The following is a 19,663-nucleotide window of genomic DNA, read 5'->3' on the forward strand; positions in this document are numbered from 1 at the left end:
GAAGCCAGGAGCCAGGAGCTTCTTCCAGGTCTCCCCCGTGGGTGCAGGGGTGCAAGCACTTGGGACCACCTTCCACTGCCTTCCCAGGCCACAGCAGAGAGCTGGGTCGGAGGTCAAACACTGGTTATCAAACCAGCACCTACGTGGGATGCCGTGCTTCAGGCAGTGGCTTTACCCGCTGTGCCACGCGCCAGCCCCTGGCTTCACCGTTTTATATACTTGCTTGCTCTCTACTCAGATACTAGGTTTCTTGTTTATTTATTTATTTATTTTAATTTATACTGAAAGCATAGTCCGTATTCTGTTTGGTAGCTCCAGGATCTGAGGATCTGACTCCTAGGTTCTTGATTGTGAGGCCTCATTTTCTTGCCACTGTCTGTTTTGACTGAGTTCCTTGGAATTTTATCAGTGGGGATCCTTTTTTTTTTTTTTTTTTAAAAAGTCTTTATTTACTTGGAAGTCAGAATTACAGAGAGAATGGGAGAGACAGAGATATCTTTCATCCACTGGTTCAGTCCCCAGACGGCTGCAATGGCCAGGGCTGGGCCAGGCGAAAATCAGGATCCAGGAGCCCAAACACTTGGGCCACCTTTCGCTGCCTTCCCAGGCACATTAGCAGGGCGCTGGATCAGAAGTGGAGCAGGGGCTGGCGCTATGGCATAGCGGGTAAAGCTGCTGCTTGCAGTGCGTCCATATGGGATGCTGGTTCGAGTCCCGGCTGCTCCATTTCTGATCCAGCTCTCTGCTGTGGCCTGGGAAAGCAGTGGAAGATGGTCCCAAGTGCTTGGGCCCCTGCACCCACATGGGAGACCTGGAAGAAAATCCTGGCTCCTGGCTTAAGATCGGCACAACTCCGGCCATTGTAGTCATCTGGGGAGTGAACCATGGGAAGGAAGATTTACTTCCTTTCTCTCTCTGCCTCTCTGTAACTCTGCCTTTCAAATAAATGAATAAATCTTACAAAAGAAGGAGAAGGAGGAGGAGGAGGGGGAGGAGGGGGAGGGGGAGGGGGAGGGGGAGGAGGAGGAGGAGGAGGAGGAGTGGAGCCAGGCCCTGAACTGAGCCTGAATGGGACGCTGGCATCGCAGGCAGCAGCTTTACCTGCTATGCCACAGCGCCAGCCACTGGGGACTCTTGAGGTTGGGTTAGAAGTAAACCCCTCCAGATGCCTGATGGCAAGCAACCCCTCACCACCTTGAAGTTTTTCAGGGCCAACCAGTGTTATCAGTGCAGGCTGCAAACCCTTATTCAGGCTGGCCTTGTGGTTTCAACGTTCTCACCAGAGGGTTTTCCACCTCCCACCAAGCACTGAGTCTGGGGCCAGGCAGTTTCTCTGTCTCAGCTAAGAAGGGAAGCAGGGAACGGCTTATTTGTAGTTTACCTTGACACTAAGAACAGAGATAAAATATAAAAGATAATCTGAGAAGAGATACAAGAGGGGCCGGTGCCATGGCTCACTCCGCCTGTGGCGCCGGCATCCCATATGGGCACCGGGTTCTAGTCCCAGTTGCTCCTCTTCCAGTCCAGTTCTCTGCTGTGGCCCGGGAAGGCAGTGGAGGATGGCCCAAGTGCTTGGGCCCTGCACCTGCATGGGAGACCAGGAGAAGCACCTGGCTCCTGGCTTTGAATCAGCGCGGTGTGCCAGCCACAGCGGCCATTGGGGGTGAACCAATGGAAGGAAGACCTTTCTCTCTGTCTCTCTCTCTCTCACTAACTCTGTCAAAAAAAAAAAAAAAAAAAAAAAAAAGAGCGAGAGAGAGATACAAGAAATATATCTTTAAAAACATACTGAAAGTAAGGACCAAACAGAGTTGAGAATTAAAATGATAGCTGAAAATTTTGTAATAATCCACAGAGCTGAAAGACAGTTCAAACTCTCCCCAGGAGACAGGGATGAAGAGAGACGAGAGAGGAGAATCGGGCGCAACCCCGTCCTCTCTGGCATCACCACTTACAGAGGCTGGGCTCCTCCGGAGGTGAGCACTCAGCCCGGCGTGAACTTCCGAGGCTAGAGGACAGGCGGCGTCTTCAAAGTGTTTACCCCTAGCAACTGAGCTAAAGGTGGGACCCTCGGACAGATCTCACTAAACGGAGCGAGGGGCCTGGGCACAGGGCCCAGCGAAATCTCCCGGGAGCCGACGTGCTCAGGGTGCAGGGCGGGAGGGAGATCCGCCACTGGCACCCCGGGAAACTAAGCGCCAGAAAAAACCAAAGCGATTACTCCCTCCGCGGGAAAGGTGATTTACTGCAAGCCCAGCTCTGGCTGTGCAGCGAGCCCCACAGTACACCGTAACCCGGACAGTGAGTGCGGATTCCCTGGAGACGGCGGGGGGGGGGGGGGGGGGCGCGCAGTCACAGGAGGCGAGACCCTCCCCTAGCCCACAGGGCCTCCGAGCAAGGCCAGGGTTTGCCACGCAGGAGCGGGGGCTGCTCTGCGCGCTGGCTAGCTCATTACCAAACGGAGGCTTGTTCAGAGAAGGGGCCACTGCTCTTCATCCTCAGCGCGCACAACGTCCTGGAGCGCTCACGGCCCGCGCGCCGGGCGCCTGTGCTGTTCTGCATCGGCCTGCCAACGTGGGCAGTCGCCCGTCTGAATGACGGCACACAGCACACCCTGGAAGTCCACTGTGCGTGCCGGCGCGGTCTCCCCCTCCGCAGTATGAAAAGCTATGAGAACCCAGAAGAGACGGGTCCGGGTCACGGGGTTCACGGCTTGGCTGGGGCGAAGGGACTGCAGGGCCTTCGGCTCCACACACGACCTGCCCCGCCCCTGCTCACATGGCTCCGAAGGCCGGGCCTTTACCTTCCATCTGTGCTGAGCAGGGCATGGGGGGACGTGGGCTGTCACTCGAGTCCTGGGTCTCGGGCAGTGGCAGCTGTGGAGTCCGCCTCCCTGCCCCCCGCCGGGTGTCGCCTTTCCGGAGTCGCCCGCTCTCCGGCAGGGCTGCGAGCTCACCGGCACAGAGCCGAAGCGGGCTTAGATCAATCCGGTCCAGCCGCCTCACTTTACACGTGGGGAAGCGGGGCCCACAGACACCGGGTTACTTCCTGCCGCATTCCCGGCGCCCCTGCTCGGAGCGAAGACACAGGTCCTCAGCTCCCACGCGGCCCAGGCGGCCTGGGACGTGGACCACGCAGACTGGCCAGGGGCTCGGACCGTGGGTCTCTGGCCCTTTGGGTCCAAACAGAGGCCTTCATCCCACCCTCAGCCTCACCCGATTCCTCTGGGCTGTGCCTTTGCAGCTAATGCTCACCGTGGCTGCTGCCCAGGGAACCTTCCACCGCAGGAGGGATCGGGCTCCCGGGCTCCGCCCACGCGCCGCCTCCAGGCCCCAGCAGCACCCCTCCCCGATGCCCTGGCCCCTGTGGCTCTGTCCAGCGTGGCCTGCCTCTCCCTCGGTGCTGTTTCTGGGCATGGGCACCCAGGTCAGGAGCCCGGGGTGCAGTCGCGGCCCCTGCACGGGCACAGGCAGCCTGCGGAGCCTCACAGGCCTGACTCCAGCTGCAGAACAGCCCTGGGCAGCAGCTACCCCTGGGGCCTCTGATGGGGACCGGGAAGGGATCCTGCTCAGCGGGGGCGGGGAGATCAGAGCAGGTGCGTTGCCTCGGGAACCCCGAGTGACAAGGGGGCCCAGTCTCAGCCTAGAAAAGCCTCCGACCTCCCAGGCCAGACCCCTCCCCAGCGTCGGCCGTGGCCGTCGGTGCGCCCGAGGAAAGTGGCGAAGAAGGGCCGGCCGCTCCTGATCGCACAGTGACCGCTTCAGGCTGCTCCTGGGCACCTGGGCGCAGTTTCTGGAAGGGTCAGGAGGGCCAGGCAGCAGGCGCCCGTGGACACACAGCCTGGGAGGGCCGCAGGAACATGAGCCGAGCTTCCTGGGTACACAGAGCTGCTGTGACCGGGAGCAGGGGCGCAGCACGCTGTGGCGTGGGGAGTGGGCCTGGAGCTACTGGACCTGCCCGGCTCCGCGGCAGTGGCTGGGTCTGGCTGGCTCGGATTCCACACGGGCTCGACCACCATCTGGGGCTCAGGCGGCCACCAGGCCCTCACTCACAGGCATGTTGATGTGGGCGCTCAGCAGCGGCGTGCTCTGGCCTTCTCGAAGCACCAGCACCTACAGGGATGTCGGGGGCACACGCCTAGGACGCCCGCCTCTGCTCCCTGTGATGGCCAAGCCTGCTGGTCTATACCACGCTAAGACAGGCCACAGGGCAGGCTGGGAGGCCTCTCCTCCTTGGTCCCCACACCCCGGAGCCAGTGGGGGCTTCATCCACACTCCCCCTGATGGTCCTCCCCAGGGTCCTGCCCACCCCCGGCAGCACCGCCGGGCCCCTCACCTTGATGATGTCTGAGATGCCCTTGCTACTGAGGCTCTCCACGAAGGTCTCCAGGGGATAGCTGAGCCCTGGCACCAGCAAGGGGACCTGAGTTTGGGAACAAAGGGTAAGAAAATCCACTCTCAGGGCTGGAGAGTGACGGCCTCCAAGCACCTCGCCCAGTCCCAGCTGTGTTGCACGCCCTGGTGTGGGCAGGGACGCAGCCGGTCACAGGCCACAGGCATGGGGGGAGTCGATGTTCCAGGGCCCCCAGGGCAAGTCCGTGCCAAGTCTAATCCTCAGGACCCACAGTTCACGCTATTCCTTTCATACTCTGGAGTCTTTCTGAGCGTGGGGTCTGCGGTGGGAAGGTGTGTCCTCCGGGACACACGTGTGGAATCAGGCCCGCGAGTCACGCGGAAATGGTGTCTGGATCAACTCGCCATTCAGGCAGTGGGTTAGTTAGCACAGCTAAGTCTGCTGTCAAAGCCATGTGACCCCCGTGTCCCACCAGGGCTCCCCAGTGCTTGCTCTCCAACAAGAAGGCCCTCGCCGGCCATGGCCCTCCACCCTGGACTTCCTTCACCAAGGTTAAGAAACAACATTCTCTGCTTTCTAGCTTTCCAGTCTTAGGCACTCAGCCAGAGCCACAAACAGACCAAGACAGGGTCACGCCTGGGCAAGTCTCTCCTGCGCTGCCGGAGCCGGGACGTGAGCGGGCTTCGGAGAGGCGGAGCTGCGACCCAGTCTGGGAGGGCAGCAGTGGAGGCGGGGCCTGGCCTGTAGCTGGCCGGCCTGCAGCCACTCACCAGCCCCGCCCACTCCCTCACCTTGGCTTCCAGCAAGGGCCTGCCCGGCTCGGCACTGCACAGCGGAGAGGGGGCCATACCTTGAAGAAGGCCCGGGGCAGGGCGTAGAGCATCTCGTCGTACAGGAAGCAGATCAGCAGCCCCAGGATGGGTCGCGCTGTCGAGGTGTTCTGCAGGTGGAGCGTGAGCTTAAAGGTGGGGCCCAGGCCCTGGACCTGTGGGGGGGGGGGGGGAAGGCCCTTAGAGCCAGTGGCCTTGGCCCTGGCCTCGCCTGCTTCCTCATCGAGGCCCTCAAGCCACTCTCCTCAACTGTCCAAACACTGTCCACCCAGCCCTCAAAACGCTGAAGCCTCTAGGGTGTGCAGGGCTCAGCAGAGGCCACGCGGCAAGGCAGGGGCAGGGCTGCCCGGACTGCGGGCCCCGACTCCTTCCCCTGTGCCCCGGCCCGCTCTCCCGGGGCCTCCACTCTCTCCCTCCTGTTCGTTCCTCTCCCTCAGCTGTGGGTGGCCCTGAACCCCCTTCTCTGCTGTACCCATCCACTTTCTGAGGAAGAGACGTGGACAAGCTGGCTGGGGTGGACAGCTCCCCGAGAGCTGGCCGGAGCCCTGCTGCCCTGAGGTCACCTGTGACTGAGGGCGTGGGGGCTCCTCCTCCCTCCTGCCTGTGACGTCTCAGGATGCCTGGGGCGCAGAGGTCGGAGTGGCCTCTTCCTGCCCACGGTCCCGACGGCCTGCGCTCCGGTGGTTGCAGGAGCAGTAGTTTCCCCGCTGTACGGGCTCCGGGGAGAGACGTCCCCAGGTGACGTGCCCCCTGCCCAGGCCTGGGGGCTGTCAGAGGCTCGGCATGGAGCAGGGACTGCAGAGTGTCCCTCTCAGTGGCCACAGGACAAGGCAGCCCAGGAGCGGGGGACGGGGAGGGCAGCTCTCCCAAGGGGGACACGAGGCTCGGTCCCTGGTCGGCGGGAAGGGCAAAGGCAGCACGCGCTACACAGGCTTGGCACCGGCCACAGGGGCTCACCTGGGTGGCTGGGGAGCGCTCACCCGCCTGGCCTCTGCCCTCTGCCCTCTGGCCTCTGGCCCCGACTCCCGCCGTGGGTGCTCACCACAGCAAGCAGCTTGAGCGGCTCCCGGGCTGTGGCAGACACGGGGCTCAGGCTGGACTCGAGGGCCTGCACATAAGCGCGAGCCGCCCGGAGGCGCAGCAGGTAGAGGTCCGTCTGGAAGGCCCGGTGCATGGCTGAGGGGGTGACACGAAGGTTGAGAAAGGGGGGGGCGGTGGGCGGGGTCTGCAAGGCCCAGGCTTCTGGTGACACTGGGCACAGGGACCACGCCCCGCCTCCTCTCTGGTCCTCCTACCACTCGCTGCCCACAGATCTGTCTCCTTCATTGGCTCTGTTTGGCCGTAAAAGCTGGTCTTGGCCTTGGTCATCTTCCGATCCACCGTCTTCTTCCCCTGAACGACCCAGGTCCTGCCCTGGATCTGACCACCCGAGAGGAACGCTGCAGGCCCGAGGGCGGGGGCTCCGTGCTCAGCTCCGGCCGAGCATGGGGCCACACTCGATGTCACGTGCTGTGTCTCCAGCAGCAGGGTGGGTGCCCAGGCCTCTCCCCTGCCCCTAACAGCCTCGTGGGTCTCTCCACCCGCGCGTGCCACCACAGCTCAAGGCACGAGGCCTCCTGCTGCTCAGGGCGCCGGGAGACATTCGTCCAGTTCCTCCTGCCCAGGGGCGGCGGCGGAGGAAGGGGAGTGCTGGGGCTGGGCCTCACCGGTGCCAGCCTCCCGCTCGCGCAGTGTCTGGTCCACGTAGAGCCGGGTCTTCCGGGGCACGCTGAGCTTCGTGGCCTGGGCCGGGGGGGGGCCTGCCTCCCCCGCCCCCTCCACAAACACCGCTGTGCGCTTGAGGATCTTGATCATCAGGCCGCCGCCTAGGGAGGGGACAGGCGGAAGCAGTCGTCCCCCCAGTCAGCCCCACACTCCCGTTCTTCTTCCCAAACAATCGGCCTCACAGAGCCGTCCTGTATGCGTCTGCAAGGAAGAGCGAGCCTGCGGGGCCTCCTGACGTCACTTCCTGCATTTGTCTGCCTTTTTATGGACTCCTGTGACATTCCAGCATTGCCGCAGGGCCCGGATGCTGGGGTGGACCACAGAGACCCTGGTGTTGATACCAACCTGCTGAGAGCCGCCTGGAGGTGGCCCAGCGACAGGCCGCGCATCACAGGCCTTGCCTACCACGCTAGGTCCACCCCTGCTCCACCCTCCCCCTCCCTCCCCAGGATCTGGCCTGTCCCCTCACCTCGAGTGGTCATGATGAGGGTGTTGTCTTCCCGCCCGTAGCGGCCAAAGCAAAGACTGGTCACGGCATCCTGTTGGAGACAGCCGAGCTTAGCCGGGGACTTGTCTTGGAGGGGAAGCAGGATGGGCGCGAGGGCTCCTCTGCAAGCCTGCGGCCCAGCCACGCTTCCGGGAAAAGCATCCCTCAGCCCCACTTTTGGGCTTGGGCTCCCACAGGTCTCCCGGTGGAATCTTCCTAGTGCAAGTCTTTCTTCCCAAGTTGTCCCTCACAACGCGGCCTCTCAGGACCACAAACACATGGGCACTTCCAAAAGTTTGCGGAAAATAGAATTAAAAGATGCTATTTTGGTGCAAAATTTTTTTTAATTCCATGCATAGGTTTTTTCATAAAATACATTTTTCATGAACTTTTTGAAGACCCCGCACATACACATGAATTAAAAAATTGTTCTGCATCAAAATAACCTCATCTTTTTTTGGGGTGGGGGGTGGGGGGAGACAGAGTTGAGAAGAAATCCCCATCCACAGGCTCACTTCCCGCTCACTTCCCCCAAATGCCTGCCACAGAAGGGCTGGGCTGAAGCCAGGAGCTTAATTCTGGTCTCCCATGTGGGTGGCAGGAACCCAACCATTTAGCCATCACTTGTTGCCTCCCAGGGTGCACATGGGCAGAGCCAGGACCTGAACCCAGGCCCTCTGGTACGGAATGCCAGCGTCCCGGGCAGCGGCCTCACCGCTGTGCCAAACACCTGTCCCTAAACCCATCTCTCTGAATTTCATTTTCCATGAACTTTTGGAAGGACCCTCACATGTTTACTCTTTGCTAAAACAAAACAAGCCGGCAGATTTATCTCCTCGTCAGGACGTTTCAGGCCCACACATCCGAATCCACGCGTCTGTTCCATCAGTCTTCCCTTCACCCTTCTCCCTGCTCTCCCATCCGCTGCCTGCCCAGTGCTCTGGGCCTTTCAGCTGCTCTTAAATTTTACACTGTGCCATGGGACAATTTCCATTTAAACACACACACACACACACAACACAATTTCATATGCGAGATACTCCAAATTTTCTCTCTTTTTTTTTTTAATATTGTGGTTGTGATCCAGAGTTAAAAAACTCTGGTCCAGGGCCGGTGCTGTGGCGCAGTGGGTTAACGCCCTGGTCTGAGGCACTGGCATCCCATATGGGTGCCAGTTCCCGTCCCGGCTGCTCCACTTCCCATCCAGCTCTCTGCTATGGCCTGGGAAAGCAGTAGAAGATGCACCCGTGTGGGAGACCCGGAAGAGGATTCCTGGCTCCTGGCTTCGGATCGGCGCAGCTCCAGCCGTTGTGGCCGATTGGGGAGTGAACCAGCGGATGGAAGACCCCCCCCCCACCCCGTGTAACTTCGACTTTCAAATAAATACATTAATCTTAAAAACACACACAACACACACACACACACACACACACTCTGGTCCAAACTCATCAAACTACCTGGATTCTTACATCACGAAACGCCACGCCTCCCAGCCTTTCGCAGGCTGCTGCCTGTCTCAACGCTCTTGCACGTGGCCGGCTGCACTGTCACATGCTGTCATGTGTCCTGAGTCCCAGTCCCCTTTCTCCCTCTCCTTTCCTGTCACTGCTTTGCCAGCACGTGGCCGGCCTGTCCGCCTTGCGCTTTGATCTGCTGTGTCTCTGGCTCTCACCTCAGGTCGTTAACTCCTTGAAAACAAGGACTAAATTATTCTTTTATCCATGTCCACACACTGACATGTACACATGAGGTGCTCAAAAGATGTGTTGAAATGCACGACTGTGGGCTGGAAGCAGCAGCCAAGAAGTGCCAAGGTGGGCTGGGGGCGAGGAGCAGCCAGTGGCGGGTGCGGAGGCGGGCTCACCGGGGCACGGATGACATTGAGCAGGGCCTTGTCACGGTAGATGCGGACCTCGCCGTTGGCCAGCCCGGCCATGACGGCCTGCAGGCCCCGGGAACGCTGCTCCAGGAGGTTCATGGTCAGGATGGCTGCGGGCATCTGCACCGTCCACAGCCTCTTACCCTGGCAGGGAACACCAGCGTCTCAGTGGGAGGGGCTAGCAGTCCGCGGCTACAAGTGTGGAAGGAAGGGGCGGCTGCGGTCGCCAGGGTAGGGGTGGGAGAGGTGCCAGTGCTCGCCCGAGGCCGTACTTTGTGGGTGAAGCCGTTCAGGCTGTCTTGGGTGGTGCCCACCACGAAAACTTTGTGAACTCGCACAAGGCCCACGGGCTGGGCGCTCAGCTCGATGCAGTACCTGGGGCGCTTGGAGTCTCTGTGGAAGCAAAGCACACTGTCCCGTCTGGGAGAAACCCTCCTCCCCTCCTGGGCTACGCCCCCGGGCTGACCTGGGCGGGCCCCTGGCCCCAGCTGCTTCCCCTCCTGCCCTTATGTGGATCTGAGACCTGGCACTGGAGGTTTCCGTGAGCTTCCTCACACGGTCCAGCCAGCGCCGGAGCGGGAGGCGGTCTGACTTATCAGAGCAGCAGGAGGGCGGCCCTGCGTGCGTGTCCTCTTCCGGCTCCCGGCCTCTCCTCCTTGGTTTCCCTTACCCAGGAAGTGGGAGCAACTCCTGCCTCCCAACCACAGGCGACAGCGCGCTGCCCTCTCGCCCGGCCGGGGCCAACCAAAGTCCCATCGGATGACCTTGAGCCCCTCGCCCCCGGCTCTGGGCCTCCTGCCAATGCGGCCTCTATGCACACAGGAATCGTTTTACAACCTCAGCAGACACGTCATTCTTCGGATTTAAACCCCATAACGGCTCTCTGCTGCGCCTCAGGCAAGATCCAGGAACTTCACCGTGTCCTCTGGTCCCGCGGGAGCCAGCCCTGCTCCCTCCTCGTCACTGCCCGCCCAGCCCAGGAGACACATCCAGGGGACACACGTCCATGTCTTCCACCTGAGGCTGCCCCCACTTTCTGAGTCCCTGGCCCTGCTTAACCTTCAAGTCACCGCCACGGCCGGTGCTCCCAGTCGCCCTCGCCCTGATTCCCCCACTGCCTCTGCACGTTTCTTCCCCAGCTCCCACCCACGCCGCAGGAACGCCTGGGTTTGCCGACTTTGACACCCATCTTCCCCAGGAGGACAAGCTCCGTCTTCACGGCGTCCTGCCCGCAGGCACACTCCCAGCACCTTCACAGCGCTGACGCACAGCAGGTACTCAGTAAACGCTTCTTGAATTGAAAGATGAGCATTGTATGGAACGTTAAACTAACGCACAAGGTAGTGTCGTGTGCACTCAGAGAGATACAGGGGATGCAGGAGACTCACCAGACCGCACGGCTCGCGTCACAGCCTCCCGCCCCGCCCCCGCCCTCTGACAGCCTGCCTCGTGGGCCTCCAGACACCCCCCTGCTGCTGGACTCAGCCCCATCAGCTCTTCTCACCCCCAAACTCCAGTCCCAGACCTCGTGCGCATCTTGCAAGCCCCCAGAGACCACCAGGTTTCTATCATCTCCTTTGGGCTGGGGCTACCTTCTCAGGATATAGATGTTTCCGTCGCGGCAGGCAGCGGCAAGCCGGAACTCGACGTCAAACTGGCCGGACACCTCCAGGAAGACGGGCACGCTGGGGAGGCTCATCTGCAAAGGAGAGGCTCAAACACTCCCATCGTCTGGGCCCCGGCTCTCCTGCCCCGAAGCAGCTCCTCTGAGTTGGTTCCTGTCAAAGTCCCCCCTCTGCACGGACACGCTGGGGGTCCCGGTCTGAACCTGCACAATGTGGCTGAGGGAAACGGCCAGCAACAAGAGCCTTTGAGGCCACAGCTGTGCCTGGACTCCGGCGCCTCCAAGGCCGCACCCCGAGGAAGCCCGGATAACGGGTGCGAGGGTGTGAGCACACCAGCCTCCTGCTGTGGTGGTCACCGTGAGAAGACGGGCGACGGGCAGTAAACCACAGCACACCTACAGAAGCCATGGCGGCGGCCTTCAGGAGGGCTGGCGTGCACAGACTGCGATGCCGTGCTGCCAGGTGGAGAGAGCAGAGCTCGTGCACCAGCTTCTGTGTAGATGAACAAACACTGTTCTCTGTCTCTGTCTGTATGCGAGCGCCCAGGCAGACAGACGTGCCAAAAGTGTAGCAGCGGATATCTGGGAGGTGGGATTCCGGGGTACATTTATTTTCTTTATGCTTACCTAGGGTTTACTTTTTCCTCCCTGCAATGAACACATTACCCAGCACTAACTGCAGAGCACACAGAAGAATGCAGCCTGCGCCCAGAGCCAGACCCAGCACTGACCTTGGCCAAGATGGTGAAGGCCTCGGGGTCCAGCACCAGGAGCTCCTTGCTCTCCGTGCCCAGCACCAGGCAGGACACGGCGTCCTCATCAGCCAGGTTCTTCTTCAAGGTGGTCATGGTGGTGATGACCGTCTGCAGGAGGACTCCAGGGGTCATCCAGAGAACCCACACACGACACCCCCTCCCCACACGCTCCCGGGATGCCATGGGCACAACAAAGGGTGGAGGAGGAGGAGGAGGAGGAGGAGGAGGAGGAAGAGGAAGTGTCAGCGATAGGACAGAATAATACTAGAGGAAGTGTCAGCAATGGGACAGAATACTTAGGTCCCAAGGTGTTTACAGTCACAAACCTAACTTCCTAACAACAGATGGTTGTGGAAGTCAGTTACATGCAGTCATTAAAAATAAACCACATTTTTGGGGCCGGCGCTGTGGTGTAGAAGGCTAGGCCTCTGTCTGCAGTGCCAGGCTTCCCATATGGGCGCTGGTTCAAGTCCCGGCTGCTCCACTTCTGATCCAGCTCCCTGCTAATAATGCACCTGGAGAAGCAGCAGAGGATGGCCCAAGTCCTTGGGCCCCTGCCCCCGCGTGGGAGACCCAGAAGCGGCTCCCGGCTCCTGGCTCCTGCCTTTGGCCTGGCCTAGCCCTGGCCATTGCAGCCATTTGGCAGTGACCCAGTGAATGGACGATAACACTCTCTCTCTCTCACTTTCTCCCTCTCCCTTTCCCTCTCCCTCTCCTTATCTCTGCCTTTCAAATAAATAAATAAACCTGTAAAAATTAGTGAATACACAAAGCACGTTTTTATAGAACATTCAGTATATGGGGAACACTTCTAGCTTAGTGCTGTGGTTTGAACAGGATTTGACTCCCCAAACTCCTGCAGGCAGCTGAACCCCCAAAGTCTCATGTTAATGGGTGGTAGATTAAAGCTGGAGGCTTGATCCAATTACAACATCTGAAATCAGGTCGTGACTGGATTAGCCCAGACTGCTGGCTGGGGGCCACGATCGATCTTGACGGCATGGCGGGGACCACGCGGGGCTCCCTGCCCCTCTCTGCTTCCCAGCTCGCCACGTGCCCACGCCACCCTCTGGCCTCACCAAATGTCTCAGCCAACAGGGCCACGAGCTCTTGGACTGTGCGCCTCCTAACCACAACCTGAAATAAACCTGCCTTCCTAAGTGGCTTCTCCCAGGTATTTTAGTTAAAATAACAAAAAGTTGATCAATAATGTATAAAGAAAAAAATAGTTAGTATAATCCCAGCTTAAAAAACTTAGGAATGAACAATGCCAGCGGTTACCTCTGGACAAGGGGATCACTGGGGATGTTTAATTAATTCCTCACAGTGCTTCTTTTCTACAGCTGCTACAGTGGGGACATATTCCTCTTCTAACAGTGGGGGGGGGGGGCAGTGCTGTGGCGTAGCGGGTAAAGCCGCCGCCGGCAGTGCTAGCATCCCAGATGGGCGCCACTTCGAGTCCCGGCTGCTCTACTTCCCATCCAGCTCCCTGCTATGGCCTGGGAAAGCAGTAGAAGATGGCCCAAGTGCTTGAGCCCCTGCACCCACGTGGGAGACCTGGAAGAAGCTCCTGGCTCCTGGCTTCAAATGCAGCCATCTGGGGAGTGAACCAGCAGACGGAAGACCGACCTCTCTCTCTTTGCCTCTAACTCTGCCTTCCATATAAATAAATAATTTTTTTATAAAAAAGTAAAAGGACAAATGGACCAAGTACTTGGACCCCTGCCACGCATGTGGGAGACCTGGATGGAGCTCCAGGCTCCTGGTTTTGTCCTGGCTCAGCCCTGGCTGTTGCAGTCATCTGGGGAGTGAACCAGCAGATCCAAGATCAATCTTGCTCTCTCTGTGTTTCTCTCTCATTCTGTCATTCTGCCTTTCAATCAATCAGTCAACCTATCAATCAATAGTAGAACAGCTCTGGGAGTCAACTCCCCTGGATGGAAGCCTCTACAGCTCACTAATGCATGAGCTCATCCAAACAGTGACTAAAATTATAGCCCAGAAACGTGACATAAATGTAACCCATCGCCTGTCTAAGGACCTGGATGTGAATGGTTATGTAAACTGTGAACGACAGAATGAACAATTAATTAAATAGTCAAGGGGCACTAAAAAGGAAGGTGTAAAAGGCTATTTAACACTCAGAATATAAAGTTCCACACTCAAGAGAAGCCTATAGAAAGCATGTTATGAAGGAAAGGCACCGCAAAGAAGTCAGAGCGGGTGTCTCTGGGTGAGGTCACGGTGTCGCTTTTCTCTCTTCCATGCTCATCTTGATTTTCCAAGTTCTCCATAAGAAAAATGTACTTTTTTTTTTTTTTTTTTGACACAGTTAGAGAGAGAAAGGTCTTCCTTCCGTTGGTTCAGCCCCCAAATGGCCACTACGGCCAGCTCGCTGCGCCAATCCGAAGCCAGGAGCCAGGTGCTTCTCCTGGTCTCCCATGGGGTGCAGGGCCCAAGCACTTGGGCCATCCTCCACTGCACTCCCTGGCCACAGCAGAGAGCTGGCCTGGAAGAGGAGCAACCGGGACAGAATCCGGCACCCTGACCGGGACTAGAACCCAGGATGCCAGCGCCGCAGGCGGAGGATTAGCCTAGTGAGCCGTGGCGCCAGCCCAAAATGTGTTTCTTTGACCCTCAAGAAAACAGAAGTCACACACAAGTCTATGATGCTCTGTGTCTACATTTTAGGAGTTGTCACAGGAGGCGCTGTGGCCTGTGGCTATTTGCAAGGAAAACTGCAAAGTGAAATGGGGCAGGACTGGCTGTAGCTGACCACCGACATCACGTGGTCCCTGTTTCTCACAGGGAAATGAAACAGAGAGAGGGCATTACCTGCCGTCTGATGGTCTTGGACTTGTGCTGGTTCACGAATGCTCCCATCTCGCTCAGCTCCAGCTGCAGAAACCTGGGCACACAGACAGCTGACCCCATGCCCCGGCCTGGCCGCCCCACACCCCACCCGGAGCACCAGCCCTCCCAGGACCCTCACCTGAGTGACTGCACAGACAGAGGCACCTCTGCTTTCTCCCTGCAGGGAAGTGGCCAGCGAGAGATCAGTGGGGGAGCGGGGGCCCTGGGGTCGGACTGGCAGCTCTGGGACGAAGGAGCGGGGAGGGGGAGGGGGACGCGGGGCAGGTGGGCTCTCACCGGATGCCCTCCAGCATCTCCTTCAGGGTCAAGGGGTCAATCTGGTCCTGTGACAGCAGGAAGAAGGGAGAGCCTCTGAGCTCCAGGGCCGCGGGGGACACCCACACTTCCTGCTCAAGTTCAAGCCCTGGGTCGGAATCCAGCCTCAGGGCACGCACGTGCGCACCGTCCTCTGCGGGAAGGCTCCCAGGCCCCTGGCTCTCACCCTTCCAGTCCTCCCCCTTCTCTGGTCTCTCAAAGGTGGGCAGGGGCGAGGCTAGTGCAGAGGGAGTCTCTGGGCTCTGCTCTCCAAAGGGCCTGGCCGAGTGCCCCTCGGGGAGCTGCCACTCAGGGGCCGAGCGTGGCGTCACCGCGGGTCAGCAGTGGCCCTCCCGCCTCCAGCCCACCAGGCACGCCTTCCCCCGGGAGCCCAGGCCTCCTCCAGTGGCTACCATCTTCGCCCTCCCCATGTCCCTTACCTCCTTGGCTTGACTCCAGAGATCTTGTTCCACGGGGTTTAGAGGCAACGGGGGCAGGCTGAACTTGAAGTAGGGCCTGAGGTTCTTATACACGTAGACGCAAGGGCCCGAAGCGAGGGCCAGGGCTGGCGCCCGGGGCTCGTGCTGCTCCATGAGGAAGGTGGCGGCGGCGGCTGGCAGGGCAGGCAGCGGGCTCTCCGTCAGCACTGCAGGCCCTTTGAGCACCTTCAGGCGGGGCTGCCGCGCGCCGGGGCCGAGGTCCCCCACCACCAGCTGCGGAGAGAGAGGGGCTCACTCCCAGCTCGCTCTGCCAGCAGGCTCACCAGCTCAGTCAGCTAAGCTGATTACCCTTCCTGAGCTTCGATCCTCCTGCCTGCAGAATGGGAACACCGACCTCAGGACTGCTTCGGCGAAAATCAAATGCGATGAAGAACCACGGAGCCCAGTGTGTGCCGGAGTCGGCAGCAGCTGATACTTCTATTATTCGCTCAGCCAACACTTCTCCCGCGCCTGCTCCATGCCAGGCACGGCCCTAACACGGGGCTGTGTGTTTTGGGAGCGGCGGGGATGAGGACGTCTGTATCTGGGCTTCCAACAGCACGGCAAGATGTGTTCTGTGGACCCAGAGAGAGAACCCGGCTCCTCGGCCCCTGGGTTTCCCGGCCTTTAGTCCACTCTCCAAGCTGCTGTCACGAAGCCCATTTCCCGAGCGAGGCCTGCAGACCTGTCTGATCTGGTTCTAAACTCCTCTCCCACACCTCAGCGCTGCTATGCTCCGACCAGAACGGACTGCCCGAGCGCCCGAGTGAGGATGCCCTGGGTGCCAGGGACCACGCCAGAAACTGCGTCCTTTCACTGACCCCTCCCGGCCACCTTGCAGGTGGGTACTGTGAGCTCCATTTTCCAATGCACGAGCTGTGTGTTAGAGACACTGAGTAAAGTCAGAGTTGTTAAGTGGTAGAACTGGGACTGCAGTGTAGACCCGCCTGAATCCAGAGCCAATGGATTATTGTGTTATACTGGCCTCAACTTTTTCTTTCTCTTTTTAAGATTTTATTTACTTGAAAGGCAGAGTTACAGATGGAGAGAGGGAGAAAGAACTTCCACCTGCCGGTTCACTTCCCAAACGGCTGAATGGCCTGGGCTGGGCCAGACTGAAGCCAGGAGCCAGCGGCTTCTTCCGAGTCTCCCACGCGGGTGCCGGGGCTCGAGCACTGGGCCAGCTTCTGCTGCTTTCCAGGCGCACTAGCAGGGAACTGGATTGGAAGTGGAGCAGCCAGGATTTGAACTGGCGTCCACACGGGATGCTGGCATTGCAGGTGGCAGCTTTACCCGCTCTACCGTGCCAGCCCCAGCCTCAGCTTTCTAACTTTAAATTTACTCTTTCCAAAAACGCTACGAAGTCTCTCCTGCGCAGCTTCCTCTACCTGCAACGTCTTCCCTATCCTCTCTTCCCAGCCTTCTTGACGGACGTCACTCATCCTGCAGCACGCGGTCACGTCGCTGTCCCCTGGCACTGTCTGAATTCGTCGCTCTCACACTGGTGCCCCCATACTGCTGTCTTCGCTGTAAGCCCAGTGCCCAGCACCGCTGGCCTCTTCGGCACCTTCCCCAGCCGGGCTGCACCGGCAGCAGGGCCGGCATCTCCTGCGACTGTGTGCTGAGTCAGCTCTCGGTTCCGTCTCCTCCACGCCCGTACACGGGGCCCGACTACACGCTTCTCCCTGCTCACGGTCAAACCGCTGATAGGAATCGGGAGGCGAAACCAGAGTCCTACTGCACCATCCACGCGAGGTGCGATTCCAGGGCTCTGGTCCAGCTGCCCACACACCATCCACTGTGGGACTGCCGCCCACGATGATGGCTGAGCTATGGTGGAGAAAAACATGACTCGGAATTGGACGGCTTCCGGTCTGCCACTCAAACGCCAGCAAGCTTACCCGGCCTCTCCAAAACCATCTTCCCTTTAGCAGAATGGGAGTAAACACCATCTGTGTGGCGCAATGTGCCCTGCCCGGCACTTAACCCAGAAATGGGTACCAAACACGTTTTAACTTCCTTTCTTTCTTTTTAGCCTGATATATTCCTTAACCTCGGAAAATACTGACTTCTAACTTTTTAACTCTTTGCTTACATTTTATCTTTAAAGTTGCTTAAAATGCAACCTTTTATTATAGAAACATTTCAAGCATATACGGAAGTAGAATGGCCTCATATAAGGGAAGCCCCATACCCTCATCAGCCACGTCCAACACTTCTCAGCTAATGCCAACCTTAAAACTCCACGCTCTTTGGACAAACATAAAACCCTGATTCCTGGGACCAGTGCTGTGGCATAGCAGGTAAAGCCGCCGCCTGCAGTGCCAGCATCCCATAAGGGTGCCAGTTCGAGTCCCGGCTGTTCCACTTCTGATCCAGCTCTCTGCTAATGGCCTGGGAAAGCAGTGGAAAATGACCCAAGTCCTTAGGCCCCCGCACCCACGTGAGAGACCTGGAAAACGCTTCTGGCTCCAGGCTTCGGATTGGTGCAGCTCCAGACACTGTGGCCATCTGGGGAGTGAACCAGCGGATGGAAGACCTCTCTCTCTCTGCCTCTCCTTCTCTCTCTGTGTAACTGACTTTCAAATAAATAAATAAATCTTAAAAAAAAAAAAAAAAACACCTCTGACTCCTCCCCTCTGCCTTTCCCTGCATTCTAAGCCCCGCCTCCCGCACGAATCCGCCCTTTCAGTGCCCTCGCGTTCACCAAGCCAAGAGGCTCTGCTGTGGCAGAATCCCAAGCGGGGGACCACTCTGCTCTTCGTGAAACCAGCAGTTCTCCTCACTCACTCCACATAAAAGTACAGACAGGGCCCTCAGGGCGCTCCTTCTCGGTCCACGAGGGCTCCGGATCACGCCGAGGGGCTCTGGGGCCCTCAGCGGCTCTGCCCCCGCTCCTTCGGCCGGGGCGGTGGACGCACTCACCTTGTACTCCCCGTCCCCATGCAGATCCGCCAGCGCTGGAAAACACGAAAGGGCCACGACCTCAGCCCAGACCGCCAGGGGCTTCATTCCAGGGCCACTGTGGGGCTTCCCCCTCTCTCACAGCCCCGGGCTCCCGAGACTCACCCAGGCAGGCCGAGAAGGTGTGGATGTTGGCCGTGGGGTCGTAGTGCGCGTCCAGCCATTTCGAACTGGCTTCAGTGCTGGCACTGGGCGCAGAGTTGGGGGGCGGGTTCCAGGGGAGGAAAAGAAAACGGTGAAGGGGGCTTGTTTCTGAGGGTGAGCTGTGCAGGGGCTGGGGGCGGGCGGCACACAACGTCTGGGTCCAAGTTCGGGCGCCGCCCCTGGCGCGCCGAGGGACCCCGAGTCGGACACCCACGCGCACTTCCTGGGCCTCGGTTCCTCTACCGGATCTCCGAAGGCCCAGCGCAGCGCCCCCCTCCCTTTACATCCATGGGAAAGCAGGACTTGAAGATCCCCCCGCCCCAACACACCCGGCCTTCACCTCTCAACTCGGCCGCGGTCGGAATCGGATGAAGCGGCAGCAGCCATCGTCGCAGGCGTCGTCATGGCAACCGGCCCCGCCGTCGTCGCCGCCGCGGCGCAACGCCCAATCGCGCCCGGGCTCTGGAAAGCGCGCGCGAACAAAGGTTCCGCGGGCGAAGCTGTCTGCGCCGAGCCGGAGGGGCCCCCAGGTGCAGGATGCGGGGCTCCCGGTTGGGGTCATCCTGCCCAAGCCCAGTCCCCCGATTCCAGGCCTCTGGACCCTGAGTGATCTCTGGGGCCGAGACAGCGCCTTCTGGCTTGCAGGCCTGGATCCGAGCGTTCAGAGCAGTGAAGCGAACTCCTGTCTTCTCCAGGATGGTTAACCGGGTCAAAGGGGGCCTCGTCCTTTATAGCTGCCTTGGAGGCCCGGGCTGAACCTTTGTGCCTTGTTCCCTGCAAGTGGCAGGGCAGTGCGGAGGGTTCTGAATGACGTGGACGGCTTCCCACTTCAGACGGGCAGAACCTTTCCAAGTGCGGGGAAAGCCACAGAGGAGGGCTGTGTGTCCACACCGGGACGGGGCCGGGTCCTGAGGGGAACACGGGCTGACCATGGCCCTCCCACTCCCACCCCTCTGCTGGGAACAGGGCTGTGTGTCCACACGGGGACGGGGCCGGGTCCTGAGGGGAACACGGGCTGACCATGGCCCTCCCACTCCCACCCCTGCTGGGAACAGGGCTGTGTGTCCACACGGGGACGGGCCCGGGTCCTGAGGGGAACACGGGCTGACCATGGCCCTCCCACTCCCACCCCTGCTGGGAACAGGGCTGTGTGTCCACACCGGGACGGGGCCAGGTCCTGAGGGGAACACGGGCTGACCATGGCCCTCCCGCTCCC

General features: G+C 59.7%; 1 protein-coding gene across 3 annotated transcripts; it reads right to left on the reverse strand.

The window, feature by feature from the left end:
* Positions 1-2,226: 2,226 nt before the first annotated feature.
* BBS1 (Bardet-Biedl syndrome 1) lies at positions 2,227-18,911 on the reverse strand. Of its 3 annotated transcripts, none has more exons than XM_051826598.3 (17): positions 18,788-18,910; positions 18,409-18,491; positions 18,265-18,299; positions 15,301-15,573; positions 14,843-14,889; positions 14,685-14,723; positions 14,528-14,600; positions 11,669-11,800; positions 10,906-11,012; positions 9,586-9,706; positions 9,299-9,457; positions 7,417-7,486; positions 6,890-7,048; positions 6,226-6,359; positions 5,204-5,338; positions 4,336-4,422; positions 2,227-4,112 (listed from the first exon to the last, which is right to left on the reverse strand). In XM_051826598.3, the coding sequence occupies exons 1-17, from the start codon at positions 18,850-18,852 to the stop codon at positions 4,026-4,028; spliced, it is 1,806 nt and encodes a 601-aa protein (XP_051682558.3). In that variant the 5' UTR covers positions 18,853-18,910; the 3' UTR covers positions 2,227-4,025. The 3 variants fall into 3 exon arrangements, with proteins under 3 accessions (XP_051682558.3, XP_089174550.1, XP_089174612.1); XM_089318424.1 differs by having other exon boundaries at positions 18,409-18,485; positions 18,788-18,903; XM_089318486.1 differs by having other exon boundaries at positions 3,893-4,112; positions 5,204-5,293; positions 18,788-18,911.
* Positions 18,912-19,663: the final 752 nt, after the last annotated feature.

This window comes from Oryctolagus cuniculus, chromosome 1 (genome assembly GCF_051225735.1).
Source record: "Oryctolagus cuniculus isolate XC-2025 breed Fujian yellow rabbit chromosome 1, ASM5122573v1, whole genome shotgun sequence".
In the NCBI taxonomy this organism is placed as follows: domain Eukaryota; kingdom Metazoa; phylum Chordata; class Mammalia; order Lagomorpha; family Leporidae; genus Oryctolagus; species Oryctolagus cuniculus.

Coding starts and splice junctions, on each gene's coding strand:
- BBS1 (XM_051826598.3), bottom strand. CDS start 18,852: ATGACGACGCCTGCGACGATGGCTGCTGCCGCTTCATCCGATTCCGAC. Junction 14,601..14,684: donor CTGTCTGTGCAGTCACTCAG/GTGAGGGTCCTG, acceptor CTGTGTGCCCAG/GTTTCTGCAGCTGGAGCTGA. Junction 7,487..9,298: donor TCAATGTCATCCGTGCCCCG/GTGAGCCCGCCT, acceptor TGTCTCCAACAG/GATGCCGTGACCAGTCTTTG.